General features: G+C 37.3%; 1 protein-coding gene across 1 annotated transcript in view; it reads right to left on the reverse strand.

Annotated features, from left to right (window-relative positions):
• Positions 1–23,056, reverse strand: part of LOC122789257 (steroid 17-alpha-hydroxylase/17,20 lyase) — a 199,618-nt gene that overhangs the window by 153,633 nt on the left and 22,929 nt on the right. The window contains exon 3 of the mRNA XM_044056553.1: positions 15,726–15,955. Within this exon, the coding sequence (XP_043912488.1) occupies positions 15,726–15,955 (230 nt within the window). The remainder of the gene's footprint in view (positions 1–15,725; positions 15,956–23,056) is intronic.

Consider the following 23,056-nt stretch of genomic DNA (forward strand, 5'->3'; position numbering starts at 1 on the left):
CTTATTCCTATTGTGCACCACTTATTGAGCTTCCATTTTCTCTTATTCCTGTTGTGTATCACCTATTGATCTTCCATTTTCTCTTATACCTGTTGTGTACCACTTATTGATGTTCCATTTTCTCTTATTTCTGTTGTGCACCACTTATTGATCTTCCATTTTCTCTTATTTCTGTTGTGTACCACTTACTGATCTTCCATTTTCTGTTATAGCTGTTGTGCCCCACTTATTGATCTTCCAGTTTCTCTTATGCCTATTGTGCACCACTTATTGATCATCCATTTTCTCTTATACCTATTGTGTACCACTTATTGAGCTTCCATTTTCTCTCATACCTGCTGTGTACTACCTATTGATCCTCCATTTTCTCTTATTCCTGTTGTGTGCCAGTTATTGATCTTCCATTTTCTCTTATTCCTGTTGTGTACCACCTATTGATCTTCCATTTTCTCTTATACCTGTTGTGTACCACTTATTGAACTCCCATTTCCTCTTGTACCTGTTGTACACCACTTATTTATCTTCCATTTTCTCTTATTCCTGTTGTGTATCACCTATTGATCTTCTATTTTCTCTTATTCCTGTTGTGTACCACTTATTGATCTTCCATTTTCTCTTATTCCTGTTGTGTACCACTTATTGATCTTCCATTTTCTCTTATTCCTGTTGTGTACCACTTATTGAGCTTCCATTTTCTCTTCTTGTTGTGTGCCACTTATTGATCTTCCATTTTCTCTTATTCTTGTTGTGTACCAGTTATTGATCTTCCATTTTCTCTTATTCCTGTTGTGTACCACCTATTGATCTTCCATTTTCTCTTATACTTGTTGTGTACCACTTACTGAACTCCCATTTCCTCTTTTACCTGTTGTACACCACTTATTTATCTTCCATTTTCTCTTATTCCTGTTGTGCACCACTTATTGATCATCCATTTTCTCTTATACCTATTGTGTACCACTTATTGAGCTTCCATTTTCTCTCATACCTGCTGTGTACTACCTATTGATCTTCCATTTTCTCTTATTCCTGTTGTGTGCCAGTTATTGATCTTCCATTTTCTCTTATTTCTGTTGTGTACCACCTATTGATCTTCCATTTTCTCTTATACCTGTTGTGTACCACTTATTGAACTCCCATTTCCTCTTGTACCTGTTGTACACCACTTATTTATCTTCCATTTTCTCTTATTCCTGTTGTGTATCACCTATTGATCTTCTATTTTCTCTTATTCCTGTTGTGTACCACTTATTGATCTTCCATTTTCTCTTATTCCTGTTGTGTACCACTTATTGATCTTCCATTTTCTCTTATTCCTGTTGTGTACCACTTATTGAGCTTCCATTTTCTCTTCTTGTTGTGTGCCACTTATTGATCTTCCATTTTCTCTTATTCTTGTTGTGTACCAGTTATTGATCTTCCATTTTCTCTTATTCCTGTTGTGTACCACCTATTGATCTTCCATTTTCTCTTATACTTGTGTACCACTTACTGAACTCCCATTTCCTCTTTTACCTGTTGTACACCACTTATTTATCTTCCATTTTCTCTTATTCCTGTTGTGTACCACTTATTGATCTTCCATTTTCTCTTCTTGTTGTGTACCACTTATTGATCTTCCATTTTCTCTTATTCCTGTTGTGTACTACTTATTGATCTTCCATTTTCTCTTCCTGTTGTGTACCACTTATTGATCTTCCATTTTCTCTTATTCCTGTTGTGTGCCACTTATTGATCGTCCATTTCCTTTTATTCCTGTTGTATACCACTTATTGATCTTCCATTTTCTCTTATTCCTGTTGTGTACCAGTTATTGAGCTTCCATTTTCTCTTATACCTGTTGTGTACCACTTATTGATCTTCCCTTTTCTCTTATTCCTGTTGTGTACCACTTATTGATCTTCCATTTTCTCTTATACCTGTTGTGTACCACTTACTGATCTTCCGTTTTCTCTTATTCCTGTTGTGTACCACTTATTGATTTTCAATTTTCTCTTATTCCTGTTGTGTACCACTTGTTGATCTTCCATTTTCTCTTATACCTGTTGTGTACCACTTATTGATCTTCCATTTTCTATTATGCCTGTTGTGCACCACTTATTGATCATCCATTTTCTCTTATACTTGTTGTGCTCCAGTTATGGATCTTCCATTTCCTTCTCAACCTGTTGTGCATCACTTACTAATCTTCAACTTTCTCTTATACTTGTTGTGCTCCACTTATTCCTGTTCAGTTCCATAAATCATTACTTTTTAAAACCCTGTAGATGCCTGTAAGACTATTCTTCCATATCACATTTGTTTTCTTTGTGACTAAATTTATAATTACAAATTTATACTTATCTAGCGTGCAAACACATTTTAGTTATATCAAAGGTTCTTGTCCATATAAACATGTATCTTGTTGATATACTATCCTCCCTTAATATTCCCAGCATATTTTTATGGAAAATCTCACTTTTTGAAAGCCCTTTCATCACCTTTGTTTTAGCCATCATTTTGTTTGAGAAACAGGAAAAATTTTTGTAGGAAATTTCTCCACTGATGTGTTCATAGGATGCTTATCTGCATTTGTTGACTAGTTACTTGTTCCTTGGTCCCTCTTCTAATCCTTCCATTTTTTGGTTGTTCATCTTGTGCCTGCCTGGGTTCTGTGTAGATTTTTAAATCAAGTGAGTAGATGACACAAAGTAGTAGCAGGATACAATAACTTGTAATAATATTTCATTTCTCAGCAGAGTTTTATGGAAGGCAGAATGCATTCCTGTTAGATCATGTTAGCAGTAGAAATTCATTATTCACATAAACTCTCTTACCTTCAACTTTTACAGTTCTTTTCTTCTATAAAATCAAAGGAATCCCCTCTTTTGTTTGGTATGTATACAATTCAATCAATACAAGTCTTGGCTGCTTTCTCAGTCTCAAATTAGAAATATTTACTATATGCAGACTTTCTATTTTAATATCAACAATAGAAAGCCAAGTCCATGTTCTGAGTCATTTTCTTGTGTAGTTTTTATAGTCCTTTCCTTCAATTTGTTCTGGTACAGCTGTAAGCCTCAAATTTTCTTCATGACCTGTCCTCAAGTTCAGCATATTTCTGTGTCATTTGTTGATATTTCTGTTGCTGTCCCATCATTTTTTGATTCATCTTCTTTTCAGCAATTTCACACCAGTTATTTCCCTGAATGCCTGGTTAAAATATCTTCTATTTCCTGCAGCCTTCTGTTGCTTGTTTCTGTCTATTCCAAAAAGGAGCCACTTACCTTGAAAATCTCAGAGTGTATTTGGCCTGTCTTTTTCTCAGGGTGACAGGGGAAATTCATCCCTGGTTTGGCACCTATGTTTCTAATAGACACAGGTAACCTGTACATGGTTCATCTTCCAGGCCCTAACTTGTATATGTTTCATCTCCCAAGTCCCTGCTTATACCTATCAAGGGTAAACTCAGCTAAGCTCCTTGTGGTGTCCTGCAGAGTACTACAAGCAGCAGAGAGACAAAGCAAGACTTTCAACTGATTTAAGTATATTTTTTTTTTGCATTTTTCTCCTGTGACTGCTAGTTTTCACCTAAAACGCAATCTACTAGCATTTCTGTACTCTAAAAAGCTATTTTCTGCTGAAATACTTTCTTTTTTGCTGCTTGCACTTTCAAAGTAATTTAAAGTCATTTTATGTGTTAAAAGCATCTGTTTAACTGTTGTAGGCTACACACTCAAGTGCGCTAGCCTGTTTAAAGCATTTAAAGTGTTTTTGTGTATTGTACTGTTGTATCTGTAAAAAAAAAAAAAACAAAGAAATTCTTGTTTCCCGCCTTTTCTAAGCTAGTCTAGTCCTGTTTTCAGGTTCTGCTGAATTCAGGGCTGTGGTACAAGTTCCTGTGTTGCCCATATCCTTACTTGGATAGGAGGAAGTTTCTTTGTTCACCAGTGAGAGTGGGGAGCTTTGAGCAGCCTATCTGTCCCTGGAGGAGTGGTCTCAGCCCAGCAACTAGTAGTTTATTGGCCATTTTGGGCTAATTTCTATCTCTTTCATCTACCTGCCTTAAAAACCCGCATTTGTGCAGTTTTACTCTTGTATTAAACTCAGCTAAGCTCCTCGTGGTATCCTGCAGAGTACTACACGCAGCAGAGAGACAAAGAGAGACTTTCAACTGATTTAAGTATATTTTTTTTGCATTTTTCTCCTGCGACTGCTAGTTTTCACCTAAAATGCAATCTTCTAGCATTTCTGTACTCTAAAAAGTTATTTTCTGCTGAAATACTTGCTTTTTTTGTTGTTTGTACTTTCAAAGTCATTTAAAGTTGTTTTCTGTGTTAAATGCATCTGTTTAACTGTTGTAGGCTACACACTCAAGTGCTCTAGCCTGTTTAAAGCATTTAAAGCAATTTTGTGTATTGTACTGTTGTATCTGTAAAAAAAAAAAAAAAAAAAAAAATCTTGTTTCCCACCTTTTCTAAGCTAGTCTAGTCCTGTTTTCAGGTTCTGCTGAATTCAGGGCTGTGGTACAAGTTCCTGTGTTGACCATATCCTTACTTGGATAGGAGGAGGTTTCTCTGTTCACCAGTGAAAGTGGGGAGCTTTGAGCAGCCTATCTGTCCCTGGAGGAGTGGTCTCAGCCCAGCAACTAGTAGTTTATTGGCCGTTTTGGGCTAATTTCTATCTCTTTCATCTACCTGCCTTAAAAACCCACATTTGCATGGTTTTGCGCTTGTATTAAACTCAGCTAAGCTCCTCATGGGTCCTGCAGAGTACTACAAGCAGCAGAGAGACAAAGAAAGACTTTCAACTGATTTAAGTATATTTCTTTTTTGCATTTTTCTCCTGCGACTGCTAGTTTTCACCTAAAACATGCTCTACTAGCATTTCTGTATTCTAAAAAGCTATTTTCTGCTGAAATACTTGCTTTTTTTCATGTTTGGACATTCAAAGTAATTTAAAGTCATTTTCTGTGTTAAAAGCATCTGTTTAACTGTTGTAGGCTACACACTGAAGTGCGCTAGCCTGTTTAAAGCATTTAAAGTGTTTTTGTGTAGTGTACTGTTGTATCTGTAAAAAAAGAAAAAAAAAATCTTGTTTCCCGCCTTTTTTAAGCTAGTCTAGTCCTGTTTTCAGGTTCTGCTGAATTCAGGGCTGCGGTATAAGTTTCTGTGTTGTCCATATCCTTACTTGGATAGGAGGAAGTTTCTCTGTTCACCAGTGAGAGTGGGGAGCTTTGAGCAGCCTATCTGTCCTTGGAGGAGTGGTCTCAGCCCAGCAACTACTAGTTTATTGGCCGTTTTGGGCTAATTTCTATCTCTCTCATCTACCTGCCTTAAAAATATGCATTTGTGTGGTTTTGCACATCGCGCACCTTTGTGCACCTTCGTGCAGTGCTGTTTAGCTAAGATTAAACTATTCCCAGCTCTACTAAGTCTGCTCTTCAATTTTTCCCTTGGAACCAGTCAGACTTTCAACTTAAGTACTCTAAACAGTTTCAACAACAACAACAAGTATTAACAGTTTCTCTAAATTTAAATGATGCACACAAATATAACATGAAGTAGGATACACACAATAATTAAATGACAATGTTAATGTTAACAATTTCTAGCAACTTTTAATGGATAGCTACAAATAGAACATAAAACAGCAGTTTCCAGAAACTTTTAAAGGGCAGATACAAATATAACAGTGCATAAAATATGTACACTGCAATTTGAAAAGAAACCCACAAGTTTGTGAGGTCATAAAGTATACTCAATAGGAGGTATACAAGGCTCATAGATAGAGAAAAGTTTGTTTGCAGTGTATATAACAGTTGCATAATAACCCATTAATATATGGGAGTCATGAGATACCCAGAAAAAGGGAGTAGTTTGATTCCAGAGTGCTGTAGATAGGAGGTAAAACATACTTAATTCATGTATAAAAATGAAAAGAGTTGTAAATAAATAGGAAGCCTGCTATATCGGGAATTGTGTGGTTACAAGGATTAATTACTTAGTTGGTAGGCTACAGAGAGTGTAATCATAGGTACCATAGAAAGGAGGGAGGGTGGAAGTTGAAGAAGAAGGCAACAGAGGTGGGGGAGAGAATGATAGATGAGATGGAGAGAGATGCAAGAAAATTTGTGATGAGGTGATTAGGTGAGAAGAAAATTAGTGTGTGGTAGTAGCAGGATGGTTTGAGTTATGAAGCTGGAAGGAAAGTTTAAGATAAATGGGGGGAGCTAGAGAAGTAAGAGCAGGAGTAAGGAATAGGTGTAGTTTCTGGATTAACCAGGGGTGGTACAAGAGCAAAGCCAATTATTTTATTTATTTAACATTTATTTAACATTTGTTTACTGGGAAAGTCTGATATGGAACAAAGCCAATTTTCAGCGGAGTCCTGGGGAGAAATGCATGCCTTTGTAATGTGGGAGGAAACCGGAGCACCCAGAGAAAACCCACACGGACACAGGGAGGACATGCAGACTCCACACAGAAGGCACCCCAGCCGAGAATTGAACCAGAGAACCTCTTTCTGTGAGGCAAAAATGAAACCGCTGCACCACTGCACCATCCTATTGTCCAGTTGTTATGGAGGATGTCTTTTAGAAGTTTTTTTTAAAGTGAGATGGGTTGGAAGTAGTTAGGACTGGTTGAGGGATGGAATTCCATGTCTTTGATATGTAGTTTGAGTAGAAGGAGTCATCAGCTTTATTGCTGGATTTAATGACTTGTAGTAAGGATTTGTTAGAATATCAAAGGAGGAGAGTGTTAGTATAAAGTTGGAGCAGAGTTTGAAGGGCGGGGATTGATCAGGGTGATGTACTGTTCTGCGAGCAGAGGTTAGTTGTGTATAAGTCATGAGGTTGGCAAGTTCTAGCCAGTTTAGTAGATGTAAGGCAGTGCAGTGGTGAGACCTATCTGATGTGTTGATGGTGAATTTTGCAATCTTATTATATAGCAGCTTTCTAATTTGCAATGGTCAGTTTTACTTAAGTTAGTAAAGATGGGAGAGGTGTATAACATGGTGGGGAGTAGATTAGTACATGCTATCTCCTGTCTAGTGTTGTTAGTTAGGAAGGACCTAATTCTATACAGTGATCTGAGTTTTATGTGTTTTCTTAATGGACTATGATAGGTGCAAATTGAATTTCATATTATTGTTGGTTAGTACACCTAGTAGTTTTGTTTGTGTGATGGCTGATATTGTGGTGTTGTTGGAGGAGTATATTTGGAATGGGGTGGGGGGATTGTGTTATTTGCCGAGGTGAAACAGCATCAGCTTAATCTTAGAGGTGTTCAGAATTAGTTGATATTCTGAGAGACATGATTCAACAGCAGAGAAGGACTGTTGGATTCTAGAAACATGTTGTTTTAGGGAGGGTGCTGCACAGATAATAGTCAAATGGCCTGCCTACTGAGGCAAGGGGGGGGTTGATGGAGATGGTTGGTGAAAATGCTAAATAGTAGGGGGCCCTAGAATAGAACCTTGGGGAACTCCTAAGTGACAGGAAGTAGGAAGGACAGTTCCAGGTGCCATTTGGTGGCTTGCTGTGGCCCAGATAAGCAGCTATGGAACCAGGTAAGAGAAGAGTGGCTAAGTTTTAGGGTGGTAAGTTCATCAAGCAGTTTCTGATGGGAGACCATATCAAAGGCTTTGTAGATATCTAAGAAGATAGAGGAAACTAGTTGTTCATTATTTCTGTTTTGATCAATGATATTTGTGAAGCTTAGAAGAACAGTTGTCATGCTCTGATGTAGGCAGAATCCATGCTGAGTATGAGATAAGAGGTTACTGGTTAGTTGATAGTTTAGAAGCTGCATGTGGATGCATTTTCTCTTATTTTGGACAGAGGTGATAAGATGGGTGGAACGCCAGTGGGAAGTGTCCTGAAAAGACACACACTTGGACATATCACTCTCATATGGTCAAGCTAGTAGTATAGAAATCTAAGGTGCAGAAGATGCCCATTGAGTGACTACAGCCACAAGGTACACAAAGTCACTGGTATATATTGACATGTGGCAGTAAAAAGCATAGTAGCTATGGCTATGTAAAGGTCTGTTCTAAATCTTGAAAGTAACTGCCAAGCCTCAGCAACAATTTTGTAGCTGTAGGAATCTAAAGTTGCCTAACACCAGAAAATAGTTTAGAGTACAAGTAGAACAAGTTTGCAGTCTCTCAAAAGGAACGTTCCATGGAAGTCTTAGATGGCTACATGTGAGGATGCTGCAATGGAAGCAGACACCATTAGGAATTAAATACCAAGGGTATAACACATGGAAGTGACTTGGAGATGCTGCAGCAACTAACAACCATCAGGATGAAGAAGTTAGATCATGGGTTGAAAGGTAATAACTGTCCAAAGGGCAAAAAGTTTTGAGGTCTTGGAGGAGGAAATATCACCTGGATCAACCAGAGGGAACAGCAAGAATATGTATGGTACAAAGACATCATCTACAGCCAAGTACTGTATCAAAAAGGACTGAATGGTAGCTGTTGGCCAGACCAAGCAAGGAAGCTGCAATGGTGTATGAGGGATGAGGATGTACACCACAGCCAGGTGCAACCTCAACCCATTCAGAAAACAGAAACTGCTGTGGTAGAAAAATGGATGAGGTAACTGGGAAAGTGTGTATGGTACCCAGAAAGGTTGTGAGAACAAAAAAAAAAGAAGAAAAGAAAAAAAAGGATTCAAAGGTTGAGATGCGCTTACACTCCAAGTAAAAACATTCAAGAGGTAGCATAAATGTCAGTCAGGAGAGGGGATCTCCATGCACAGACCTGCTGGTGATATCTGAAACAGCTGCAACTACACATGCAATTCAACAAATACATGAAAAAGTTGATCAGACAGAGAAAGGTTAGAAGGTTTCCCTAAAAAGACCACAATCAACACAGACTGAGGAAAAAGACGTAATGTATACCTTAGAAGAAATGTTATAACAAAAGGATGCCACAAAAGAAAGAGACCATATAGTTGATTTGTCAAGGATGAGTTTTTAACAGAAAATCAGCCATATACTCTACAATATGTATGAAAAGCAGATGGTATAGGAAACATGGAGACTTGGAGACTGCTGAATGACTCCAGGGATTAGGGAATATGTTATGCATACTACCATTATGGAACTGCCCTGAAGGACGAAAGGAGAAAATCAAATGGAGACCTTGGTAGACACACATTTCAGTAAAGAAGTGTAGAAGATCTTGTCTCTCATCTGAAGAACACCATGTACCACTCCAGTGTATGAAAAGAGAACAGGAAGGTGAAAGAAGGGATTCTGAAACAACTGTTAGACAAGGAGTGTTTTTCTCCTCATAGTGTTTAAAATCCTCTCAGTTTTTACTTTTTAAACTATAACTCTGATAGATGAGTAGAAAAAAATGTGGGGCTGTTCACAACAACACTGAGAAAAAAACAGAAAGTGTCTTAAGTGTAGAAACACATAAATCTACTACTGGTGTAGAATGACTCATAAATAGAACTATGCCTAGGAACCATTAATGGGCAAGTCTCATCAGATATTTGGAAGAAAAACTGTAAACCTAGATCTGAATCTGTGGTAGCACACATCGGAGCTGCATAGAATTAGACTGATTATATCCAAAGTTGGAACTGAAGAACACACGGTCCTGAACCTACATTCATGAGAGACACTCAAGCCTTAGACATAGGTTAAAACAAGGCAATAAGCTCAGTAAACCCTGCATCAGACATGCACACAAAGTCCTAGCATGGTAATCTTCTCAGCAAAAGCTACATCAGATCACAAACTGAGTTTCTAATACACTAATTAGCTCAAAAAATTCAGTCTCCTAAATAAGATCCTGGCATGGTCTATACGTTCTGAATAGTCTCTCAAATACCAGCATCAGATCATGACCAAGGTACTGGTGAGGGTGAAAAGTCTGATTAGCCTGGAGGAAAAGCAAGCAGAATCACATACAGAATCACTAGAACACTCCCACACCTTCTCTTAAGATTGCTAGTATAGCACCAAGGAGCATTATAGCAGAAAATGACACTGCCCCAAATAAAAATACATCCTATTCTACAACTAGATGTTCCCCATTGGTGCATGCTCCCACATGACATACATTCAGAAGGAATCTCCAACTGACTCTCAACAGAAATACATTACTGTGAGTAAGTCACAAGGGTGTACCAGGTACTAAAGGGAGTGTCTTGCACCACTGCTAAACTGGAGCAGAGAGGAGCAGAATGAAGATGGCAAGCAAAGAAGAAGTAACAGGAATGTCAACTGCGCCAGAGACGCCAGGTCTCAGTAAAATACAAGTCTAAAAGGACTGGCAATTAAACAAAAACAATAGGTTTTAGAACATTAGGGGCACCAATAGAAGGGCAGGTAAGAAATAAATATCTGTCCCCTATTTAGGAGACTCAAGGGAGAGGTATCCGAAAACACCCAAGTGTCAACAGGGCAGCTGGGAATAAAGAGCTGTCAACTGAGGATTCAAAAAGTAATTGAAAGTAAGGAAGGAGGAGAAATGTGACCCAGCAGAGGAAGAGAGGAAGGGGAAAGCTTGATTAGGTCAGCAGGAAAGTAGGGGTCACAGCCAACCCAAAAGGATATAGATGAAATCAAAGTTGACCTTGTAACTACCGACATCTGCCTTCATGGAAATCTGCAAACCCTGAAAAGATGCTGGAAGTGAGAGATCAATGCCTGCAGAGATTAAGGTTGGCTCCAATGAGGAAAATGTTGACTTCGAAGGCACTGTCGACCCTAAGAAGATGTTGGAAATGACAGAAGTAGAGGTTGATGATGTTGACTGTGTTGATGCTGAGCCTGTAGAAGATGAGATCAACACTAAAGGAGTATGTTGAACCCAAAGGATATTGGGGTCAGGAGAGGTAAGGTTGAAGCCAACAGCATTGAGGTCGATTCCGCTGATATCAAGGCGCAGTCTGGAGGAACCGGAAGCTATTGTGGAATTTGAATGAAGTCAAGGTGGAAACCAGCAGAATGAAAGCTGACTCTGATAAAACAAGAGATGACGTTGAAGGGAGCTACTAAACCCAAATGGGAAAAGTACTGCAGGAAGATGCCCCAAAGATGTAAGGAGGCAGTGAAAGACAGCATCTGTTGACCGGGGTCATAATATTGGAAAAGATCAAACCTAAGGAAGAGGTTATGCTGAAACCCTGGTAATGTCAAAAAATAAAACCAGTTCCAGGTATAAATCTTCCAACTCCCACTGGAGCTAAAACAAGACTGGTAAGATGACCAGGAGCAAACCACATGTTAAAAAGCAACCACAGAAAACATTTTACAGACCCAAAACCCAGACAGAAGAACATGTAATGGGAAAATTGAAGCAGAACAGGGCTAGTGAGATAGACTGGGGTAATTCATGGAATGGTAGTAAAAAAATGGACCATGCCAGGCATATCTGCCACACAAGCTGGAGTCAAGGAAAGCACAGCAAGCCTAGCAACAACAACATGACACAAAATTAAATACCAAGTGCACACACATAACAGATTATTGAACACAGATTAGTACACAAATATTGATCAACAACAATTCCTTCTTGCATCAGTCTTGTCTAACAGGTCTTAGCTCTGCTCTTGTTGCATTCCTAGATAAATCTGATGCACCTTAATGGCCTTTCCTTTCATTTTCCATATTGGGTCTATATTAGATCACCGAACGCTTAAAAAAGCAAACAGTGATTAATCGAACTTATGTAAGTGAAAGCTTAAAATATCGAAGCAATAGAAACCAAAATTTTTCCTAGGGAAAGAATTTGGTTGTCCGTTTCTGTTGCTTTGGTATTTTCAGTACTGTGGTGGAAAGTTACGGGTCGGGTTTAGGTAAGTGTGTGATTGCGTGGATGTGAGTGTTAGGGCGGTTTAGGTGAGTTAGGGTTAGGGCGCAGGTTAGGTATGTGTGCGATTATGTGGACGTGAGGGTTAGGGCAGGTTAGGTGAGTTAGGGTTAGGGAGCGGGTGAAGTGAGTGTGCGATAGTGACGGACCTTAGGGTTAGGGTTTGGGTTAAGGTAAGTGGATAGTTAGTGGTGTGTGTATAGTTTAGTGTAGGGTTAGGTGTCAGATTTTAGGTGTATGTGTGTGGATTGCTGTTTGTTTGGTGTGCTTGTGTTGTGTGTATGTGATTTGGAACAGCGATTTTTGTGCCTTGGGAAAAAAACACTGTTCTGACAGTTTGAGATTGTAAGCTTTTGCTTACATAAGTTCGATCAATCACCGTTTGCTTTTTTAAGCGTTCGTTGATCTAATATAGACCCTTCCATATTTATCCTAGTAACACATCCAGTCTATATACTCATAGATTCAAGTTCATTTTTTTTCCTTTTGTAGTTTGCAGCTACACTGTATTTGCATCCACCTTATATGTATTCACTTCATATAAACATTATACCCCCTTATTCCTTATAGCTTTGCATTTGCTTTCAAACTGCAGGTACCTTGTACCTGCATTCCACCTTGTATGTATAATTATCATCACCCTAACTTAATGTACTTCCATTATACTAAGCAAATATTTGCTGTTACTGACTTTTTTAACTATGTTGTATTTTTACATGTGTTGGAATTTTTTAATATGTTGTATTTTAATGCATGTGGACGTTTCTTCTGTGAGTCATCACTGAAAAGGGGCTCTTATGGACCAGTCAGAGTTTCTCTGGAAAAAAAAAATGTCAATACAAAATAATAAATAAATAAATCAGAAAAAGGACATGGTACAGCTACATGTCTTAACATAAAAGCACAATTACCATTAAGCCAGGATAGCAATAGCATACAACAATTACCTGTGCAAAGACTGGTGAAGATATACATAGCTTAGAAATATCAGCCAACATATATTCATTCTTTAAAGGGATTGCTGCATCAGAAAAGGTTAGGACATAACACATTTACATGTCTTAGCATAAAAAATAGGAGGGAGTAACAGTTACCTTTCCAAATAATATAGAACATAGCACAAAAATATCAACCAACAAAGATTCACTGTGGATATAGACTGCATAACAAAAATAAAAAATAAAAAACAGCCTCAGTCATTCAACATTGAATACAATTAAACAGGACCACAACACTAAATTACAGACTGATGAGACAACTGCATTAAACTTTTCTTATTCTTTCATTTATTTATTTTTATTCAAACAAGAAAACTCTCTGAATACCTATGTAAACAAACGCTTGAAAAGTTGATCTCCTTCACTCATGCAATCTTAAGCTAGGGTTGAAAAATGAAAGACAAACAAGCAAAGATAAATAAACAACAATGCATACGTTATTCTCGAAGGACAAAATTATTCAAAATATTAAAATGAAATAAATAAACCAAACGAAGCCATAGATAAGCCTTTGACCAAATAAGTTCAAAATAGATCTGTATTGAAAAAAATAGATTTATGGACAAGATATGTTTAAGGAAATGCTAATGTGCTCCAAGGTTGCCTAAACCTTGCCACAGAGAGTCCACCTCTGCAAGATACTATATTTGGAATGTGATATTATTTTGCACAAAAATATTGAATATGCTTAATGATTTTCTTATGCACCTGTTTTACTTCTGTTATGAAGACTTAATAAAAGCTTAAAGGTAAGCTGTGTTATTGGGTTTATGTTTTATTTCTGATAAAGTTCCTTATTTTCACTTGTCTTGGTAATGTCGTAATTTTATATACAGTAGTGTCAGGGTTGAATGATAAAAGTGAAGGCTACAATGAATTGTGAGTTCACTCCGTTTTCTAAACTTTACCCATGTGCTGTGAACCTGATTTCTTCAAACTAAATGCTACAACCAAGAGAAATCATGTCTTTTTTTTGATTTATGGCTTTGGGAAACCTTTATGTGATTATTGTTTTGTCTGTGTTTGTCAGCATATCTGTAACTTAGCTTTGCAGGCTAGCAAATCATGGCTGTATTGATGGCAGCTGTTGGTGGCGAGTAAGTCAGAGACTTTTGCGTGTGTATGTGTGTGTGCTATTTGTCCAGTCAGGATTCGTTCCCAAAATTGACCACAGTAAGTGCCAGGACAAGCTCCAGTTGCATTGGATTAAATTTTATATCTGGGAATGAATGAATGAAGGTATGAATTAATTGATTAAATAAAAGTGTCTAAAATATTGCTAAATATTTTTAGCAAATGATACACTAAGGACCTATAAATTAAAATTAGTTTCAGATAACCAGATGTTACAGCTTTACATTTTCTGTAGTTTTTTTTGCACCATTTTCAGAAACAAAAGGTCTCGATTAGTTTGCATAGGAAAATTATTATGTCAATATATTGCATATTTCCCTGTATAGACTGAATATTATACAAAATGCAAACTTAGATGCCTCATTTTATAAGTCCTCGTGTTGTCTCCAACAGTGAGAAATACAAATCTAGCACTCAAGTTGGTGCTGCTTGAAATGCACTACATTATCAGACAATTTAGAAGATATGCTTATGTAAAATTGCTGAACTTATGCTAAACAGTCACCTCAGTGGTGGCAGGCTGACAATCCTCTCAAGCACACATGCATAGCATAATGTATAGTCATGTTTTTTTCTTAAAGAATAGGATTTTAGTCGTTGTTCAGTATTTTTTCCCTAAAGTCCCTAAGAAGAAGTGCAACTTTTCATAGGTAGGCAACCAAAACTTTATTCTGCTGTATCACACACTGTGCAAATAGAGATTGAAGGAACCACATCACTGTCTGTAAGATAAAGCTTGCCAGCAGATGATAGCATAAATTATCTGTGATTTCTTGTCAGTCAGCTGCCTAAAAGTACTGCTCACAGAATAGCTCTCTGAATTCATTTTGTGTTTCACTAGACAAAAATATCTAAAACCGGATATACTTCATGTAAGGCTCCACAAATACATAACATATAATGAAAAGAATGATCAAATTAGAGTCTTTTTATATACAAATTATATCTCATATCATAGACTTTTACAGTGATAAATGTATTTTATTGAATGTTTTGATTAATTATATAATGTGAAAACTTAGCTTTAGGGCTTAGGGAGAGAAGGTACAATAACTCACGTTTGTTCTTCTGTTTAAAGTTGGCATAAACACTTTCTACAGCTATGGTTACTTTTATTGTACACTACTGCTACTCCTTTCTGAATCTGTGCCATACTGTACGCTGCATCTGAAATAAGATAGATGGGGATTCAAGGCCAAACTAAGGCAATGAAGCCTGGAAGACTGGGATTACTCTTCAAACTGCCACAAGTCACGATGCAATGCTGTCACGTATCATGACATAGATCACTAAGTTTAAACAATAGAGTTTAGAAACCTGCATCTTTGCTGACCTAGCTGTGCCATTTTAGTCCAGCAGTAGTGATAGCCTCCAGCCTGTTAGCACACTATGCAAACAATAATGACATTAATTATACTGCAGAAATAGCTTCATTTTAAGAATCAAATCAGTAGATCACAGGCATTTAATTGTATATTTAGGTGGTTAGTTTGTGAATGTTTAAATTAAAACTATATGTCAAGAACCATGCTCTTTATAATAGTGCTATCGCACCATATGCAAAAAGTTTGTAGTGCACACAACTAATTTTCAATTCTGCATCCTAGCCAGAAGGCCAGGCTACGTTATTTTTAAATGATGCATTGCAGAAAATGGCTATTTATTTTTACCTTGCTTTAGGATGTATATTTTTTAGTGTTAATACATATACCAAGCTTTTTAGCCCCTCTTCCCCATACATTCTGGTTATGAAACTATTGTCCATACCTCCAGCCATGGAAAGATGTCCACAAAGCTGTCCTTGGCCACAGTGTCAACAATTCCTTTGCTGTAGTCCAGCATGGCTTCAAATTCAGGGTCTCCTCTTTGATATCGCGAGTTAAAGCATAAGGAGCAAACAACATTCGTAACAGCTCTAGTGAGTTCTTGTCCCATGTCCAAAAGAGAGTTCTGTTGGGTGATTATTGTCTGGCACATTGAGTTGGCTTCTTGGCAGACTGCAGAAAAACAGAACAGTAAATAAACTGAGAATAATTAAGCAGCAATCTGCTAAACTCTGTCTAAAACAATAAACTCAAGACAGTAATAAATCATTCATTTATGTGAGGTAGTTACTGTTGAGCCTTCCCAAATGAAAGATGACCTTGTTCAAAAAGCTTGCAGAAATGCCGTATTATTTCATGTCTCCTTTCTTCAACAATTTTCTGTCTTCCTAGTCTTGTGACTTGTGATGTACTATTTCTAGTCCTCTGCTACTGTCATAGTCCTGTTACTCAAAGCCCTTCCCTTTTAAATACAGTTTTGGATTTGGTTAATGTTTTACCTTAACTTCTCATTCAGCAACTTTAAGTGTTTTAGATTTTCATTATGTTGTGGATTAATTTAGTATACCCGATGGAAAATTTCCTTCTTTTTACAGTGATCAATGTTGTATAAATGCTGAACTATACTGTAATTAAACACTAAATACATTTCTAGACTCTGGTCAGCAGACCCTTAGTGACTGAAACATTTCCTATTTAGCTTACAATTTCCTTAAAAATGTTATATCCACCATATTTCAAATTGAATTTTTGGTTTTATCATACCTGCATACAAATCAGAGATTTTACGTAGTCAGTCAATTGTTTATTTCTATTTTATAAGTTTAATCTTAAACGTGACATGCTTGTTAAACATAAACATATCAAAACTTTAAAACAAACAAATCTTCCTGATGCAGTCAATAAGCTCTTGAAGTCCAGCAAATAATTAAAACAACTTGTATAATAAGAATATCATATTACCCAGTTAATTTAATTACCAGCATATTAACTGGGAGCAAGGTAGCTGTTAAAGTACCATGGAATGTGAATTATTTGATCTTATGACTTTAAAAAACTTGATGATAAATTTCCCAACCAACAGCAACAATATATTGGGTTTATTGGTAATAAATGTTATGAACTGGGAGTAAACATCAGCTCAATCCCTCCTTTAGAAAATTGCACATGTAGTTTTTTATTTTTTTATTCTTAATACAGAAATGTGTAAGTCTGAAATATTTCTTATGATTGTACTGAATGAGATCTTATAAATGTTAGTAATAAATGTGATGAAAATCACCAGAGTAAAATTTACTCCTCAAAAGTACCATGCTGTTGGGAAATGTTTGAATCAACATGTTATAAAATATCAAACAGTTGTAGGCCTACTAAGAAGGTTGTTCTCATGTTTATCTTGCCCCATGGTGAAATAATATATCTATACATGTGAAATGTAAGAGAAGGAAGTCTATAATTTATAAGAAATGAAGGTCTCAAAGATGGCTTTTAGCAAGGTCTATAAAAAGTAGAATATAACATAAAACAAACTAAAGTCCAGCATAAAGAAAATATAACATTAGGTAGATGTAACAGTAAACAGTTTAATGAATATGTAAATGGCATGAATACTCATATAGACCTATTGTTAAACCATGGTCAGGTTTATAAGTGACATCAAGGATATAGCTAGTGTACTAAGTCTTTACTTTCTGAGTTAGCTGTGCCTGCAGGTACCAGCCACAGGAATACTGTTATAGATGGAAAACTTTTCTGTTTGCTCATTACTAAATAGATTGCTACACTGCTTCTGAGTGAAATTAAATCAAATAGTAGTATGGGGCCTGATGGTATTCAAAGAAAAAATAAATTTTCATTTATCAGTTCTTCTGACAACACTCACTATGCTGTTTAACACCATATTATACCATGAAACTGTTCCGCATTCTTGGAAATTAGCAAATATGTCTCTTCATAAAGAAAGCAGTCACGTGATTTAGTTAACAGCTGTTGGTCTATCAGTTTAACCTTACTCTGTAGGAAATACTTCGAAAAATTTTTATTATCATTACCAGATTGTGAAAATAATTCTGGGTTGGCTATAGATTTTAATCAATTTGGGATTAAGAAGCAATGCTCCACATTTACTAGTCTTGTATATTTTTATGACCTTGTCAATAAAGCCCTGGATTAGAGAATTTGACTTGCAGTGGCTTATTTAGATCTGGCAAAACCTTTTGACAAAGTTCCTCATTTTACTATGGCAAGTAGCATTATCAAATTAAGAATAAAGCTATAGATTGTCAAATGGGTATATTTCTGGGGATAGAACAGGTAGTAAAGGGTCAAGTTGCTAAGACATATTTCTGACTCATCTCATGTACCTTCTCAAGTACCAGAGTGACGAGCAATGGGGCCTATTATTTAACATGGTCTTTTCACTGCTGCCAACTTCTGGTAAATACTAGTAATTTAAATGTATATCTCTGTGGATATGTTAAAACAGGCTTTGGATTTAACAGCAGGCCCCTTAGCATATTCAGTCAACTTTGAGTCTTTATTTTAATATGACTCTTACGGGACTAAACTTAAGTAATATACAACTATGAAGCTATGAATAGGGCTTATGTTATAAAGGGGTCTTCAAAGACCTTTTGAAGCACCCCACCATGGGTACAAGACATTGTCATACAAAGCATTAAGAAAAAAGTATAAGTATTGGTCTTTCTGCGGGCTCCCACATATGTTTGCCTAAGCGTGTGTGTTTTTATATATATATATATATATATATATATATATATATATTTTTTTTTTTTAATATACTGCATGTTTTGACACTCCGTGAGTATGCAGATGGTAAAGGTAACTGGTTAGTTCAACACTGTGAGCTTTGTATAACTTTGCTGATCAATTCTGTTTAAATGATGGGTTTAATATAACTCAAGGTGAGCATGCAATTTTTGCAGAATAATCTTTAAATGTGACATGATTAAAAGGATTAGCATCTCAAGGTAATATATCATCATTTAATTGAAATGATTATTTTTTTACTTCATGATGAAAGTAAAAATAAATGATTTTATGTTAGCAACTGAGACAAGAAATGATAAATAAAACAGGAAGGTTAATGACGACATATTCTGTCAGTGATTTATCATAAAATGCCTTTGTTTCATAACAGAAATTTCAATCTATTATAACTATCTCTCACAACTGAGTTCAGAATTGTAGGTAAAAATGAGATCCTCGCAGTTTATGCTTTTGGCTGTGTAGGTCTAACTCAAAGTTTAAAAAATTACATTCGTTTCCATTTCCAAAAATATGCGAAAGTTAGGCTTTAGTAGTTGTTGTCTGCCTCTGACTGTGTCTTAGAAGTGCAGTATTCCTGCATAAAGGTTACATTCAGAAGGTGGTGAGCAATAAGGGAAAGTGAGCATCAGCCAGCCGACTATCCTTTATAGAATCCTACAAGTGTCAGAAAGTGGCACACAATGCTTCAACCAGTTGTTGCTCAAGGAGGCTGGGGTCTATATTACCAAATCAAAAAACCCTTTACGCGAATACCTAAACGTGAACACCTGTAACGCGAACCGCGAAAATCCCGAACGCACTAAACAGAGAAAAATAAAATAATGAACTGTCATAGTCAGCCAATCCACCACCCGTTACATACTACCCACCCAAAAAAATAAATAAACCACATACATACACTAACTAAACCCTACTTCTTACCTAAAGTAAAGCACCAAAACCCTACTTCTAACCCTACACTAAACCCCACATACACAACTAACTATGCACTAAACTTAACCCCTCCCTAACCCTAAGGTCCATAACTACCACACACGTCCCCTACAGACATACATCCAAAAAAATAAATAATACACATACATACATTTAACAATACCCTACTTCCAACACTACACTAAACCCCACATACACAACTATCTATGCACTATCCTTAACCCCTCCCTAACCCTAAGGTCCGTAACTACCGCACACTTCCCCTACAGAGATACACCCAGAAAAAATAAATAATACACATACATACATACAGTTAAATAAATCCCTACTTGTAACACTACACTATATCTTACATACATTACCTATCTATTCACTTACCTTAACCCACATCCTAACCCTAAAGTCATATCTATCGCACACTTACCTTACGGAGCTATACTGCACACGGGCCAACCATTACACTTCGACATTTCAATTTTCGCTATTTTGGTCATTCAGCGTTTCTGTCTTTCGCACAGTCCGTGTTGCTCTTTTTGTATTCGCGATTACGGTCTTTTGATCTGGTAATAGGAACCCAGGAGGCTGATATAACTGACAGATATCTTTGATACCAAACTTGGAGCACAGACATGACCATTAGGAAGGCATAGCAAAGGATGAGAAGAACAGGTAATGACAGTCAATCAATCACTAAAGAAATGCTATTTGACATGAAAAGTGTCTTTCTTTTCCCACTGAGGCATTTCCTTTTGATGTAGGTTTGATATTTTCCCAATTGCATTTTATTTTAAGTGATGGCCTGAAGTGAAATTCACTGTGATAATTAACATGTTGTTGGTTTGCAGATGAAAACCCAAGACACTGGAGGGGAGAATAAATGTTACCAATATCTAATCTTGACAGTGGAGCTAGGTAACCTGTTTCAATATTCTGAGGAGAAGACAAAGAAACTGAAAAACAAAATCACAACAGCATGGCAGTCCTGTTGATGGCCATTTTTCTTTGTTAAATGCTTCTAAAATTAAATAATTTGTAGCATTTGAATGCATTTCAGACTATGATCAGATATCACAGTTCTTAGGAAAATAAGGCAACTGAACTAAGGAAGATTTTGTCAAAGAGTGGCAACATAATCAATAGTGAACATTTTTAGCTTGTTAGATGTCTGGTTAAAGATCACAATGTGCACATTTAGGAAGTAATGAGGTAAGAATGAATGTAAAGAAAAGTCTGAGTTATTTTAAACTGTAGCACATTTACTGGTAACATACAATGTCTGAGAAGAAACAGATTAATTAGTTTGAGGAGCACAAACTGAAGACATCTAAACTGAAGAATTGTGATTAGAAAGCTAGTAGAGTAGTTACTCAGGACAGAATGAATAAACATCAAAGAAACAGCAAAGGTTCCAAGCACGGCTTAGTTCAAAATATTTAATGGGTACAAAAATACACAGGGTAAGCGCTTTGGTCCGTGAAAGCGCTTACCCTGTGTATTTTTGTAAAATTAAATATTTTGAACTAAGCCGTGCTTGGAACCTTTGCTGTTTCTTTGACGTTTACTATGTTTTCACAGTTGGTTCCTGTGTCGAAAGTGAGGTTTGTTTGCAACAGAATGAATAAACAGCTTATTGATGCAAAGAGCTGGGCTTGGAGGTAATGGATTTACTCCATATTAAGGAACAGAAGAAATAGTGCTAATAAATACAAAAAGTGGTAATTGCTACAAATGATTAAATCTACGGTGGATGCTTTTTGTAATTCTTCTTCTTTTTCTTTCGGCTGTTCCCGTTAGGGGTCGCCACAGCGGATCATCTGTTTCCATTTCTTCTTGTCCTCTGCATCTTGCTCTGTCACACCAACCACCTGCATGTCCTCACTCACCACATCCATAAATCTCATCTTAGGCCTTCCTCTTTTCCTGTTACCTGGCAGCTTCATTCTTAGCATCTTTTTCCCAATATACCCAGCATCCCTCCTCAGCACATGTCCAAACCAACGTAATCTTGCCTTTCTGGCTTTGTCCCCAAACCTTCCAACCTGGGCTGACCCTCTAATATACTTATTCCTAATCCTGTCCACCCTCATCACACCCAGTGCAAATCTTAACATCTTTAACTCTGCCACGTCCAGCTCTGACTCCTAACTTTTGTCAATGCCACTGCCTCCAACCCATATAACATAGCTAGTCTCACTACCCTCTTGTAGACCTTCCCTTCCACTCTTACTGGTACTCATCTGTCACAAATCACTCCTGATACTCTTCTCCACCCACTCCATCCTGCCTGCACTCTCTTCTTCACCTCTCTTCCACACTCACCATTACTTTGAACTGTTGATCTCAAGTATTTAAACTCATCCACCTTCACCACCTCTACTCCCTGCATCCTCACCATTCCTCTATCCTCCCTCTCATTCACACACATATATTCTTAGTCCTGCTGACCTTCATTCCTCTTCTCTCTCTAGAGCATATCTCCACCTCTCCAAGGTCTCCTCCAACTCTTCCCTACTCTCACTGCAGATCACAATGTCATCTGCAAACATCATAGTCCACGGGGACTCCTGTCTGATCTCATCTGTCAACCTGTCCATCACCATTGCAAATAAGAAAGGGCTCAGAGCTGATCCTTTATGTAATCCCACCTCCACCTTAGATGCATTTGTCACTCCCACTGCAGACCTTGTCGCTGTCACACTACCCTCATACATATCCTGTACCACTCTTACATACTTCTCTGACACTCCCGACTTCCTCATACAATACCACAACTCCTCTCTAGGCACCCTGTCATATGCTTTCTCTAAGTCCACAAAGACACAATGCAACTCCTTCTGACCTTCTCTGTACTTCTCCATCAACACTCTCAGAGCAAACATCGTATCTGTAGTGCTCTTTCTTGACATGAAATCATACTGCTGATCACTAGTCATCATGTCCATTCTTAACCTAGCTTCCACTACTCTTTCCCATAACTTCATGCTGTGACTGATCAATTTAATCCCTCTGTAGTTACAGCTCTGTACATCACCTTTATTCTTAAAAATCGGTACCAAAACACTTTTTCTCCATTCCTCAGGCATCCTCTCACTTTTCATTTCACCTAAAAGACCTCCATGCTTCCACAGGTATGTCATCTGGGCCAACAGCCTTTCCATTCTTCATCCTCTTCATAGCTATCCTTACTTCCTCCTTGCTAATCCACTGCACTTCATGATTCACTATCCGCACATCATCCAACCTTCTCTCTCTCATTCTCTTCATTCATTAGCCCCTCAAAGTACTCTTTCCATCTGTTCAACACACTCTCCTCACTTGTGAGTATGGTTCCCTCATTATCCTTTATCACCTTTACCTGCTGCACATCTTTACTAGCTCGGTCCCACTGTCTAGCCGATTGGTACAGGTCCTTTCCTCCCTCCTTACTGTCCAACCTTTCATACAACTCTTCATATGCCTTATCCTTAAATATGTTCACATAAAAAGTTTTATAAGTAAGGGTGAAACAGTTTACTCACAGTTAAGAACCCTGTACAACATAAATGCAGTACC

This window comes from Protopterus annectens, chromosome 14.part0, assembly GCF_019279795.1.
Source record: "Protopterus annectens isolate FY-2018-M chromosome 14.part0, PAN1.0, whole genome shotgun sequence".
NCBI classification, from domain to species: domain Eukaryota; kingdom Metazoa; phylum Chordata; order Ceratodontiformes; family Protopteridae; genus Protopterus; species Protopterus annectens.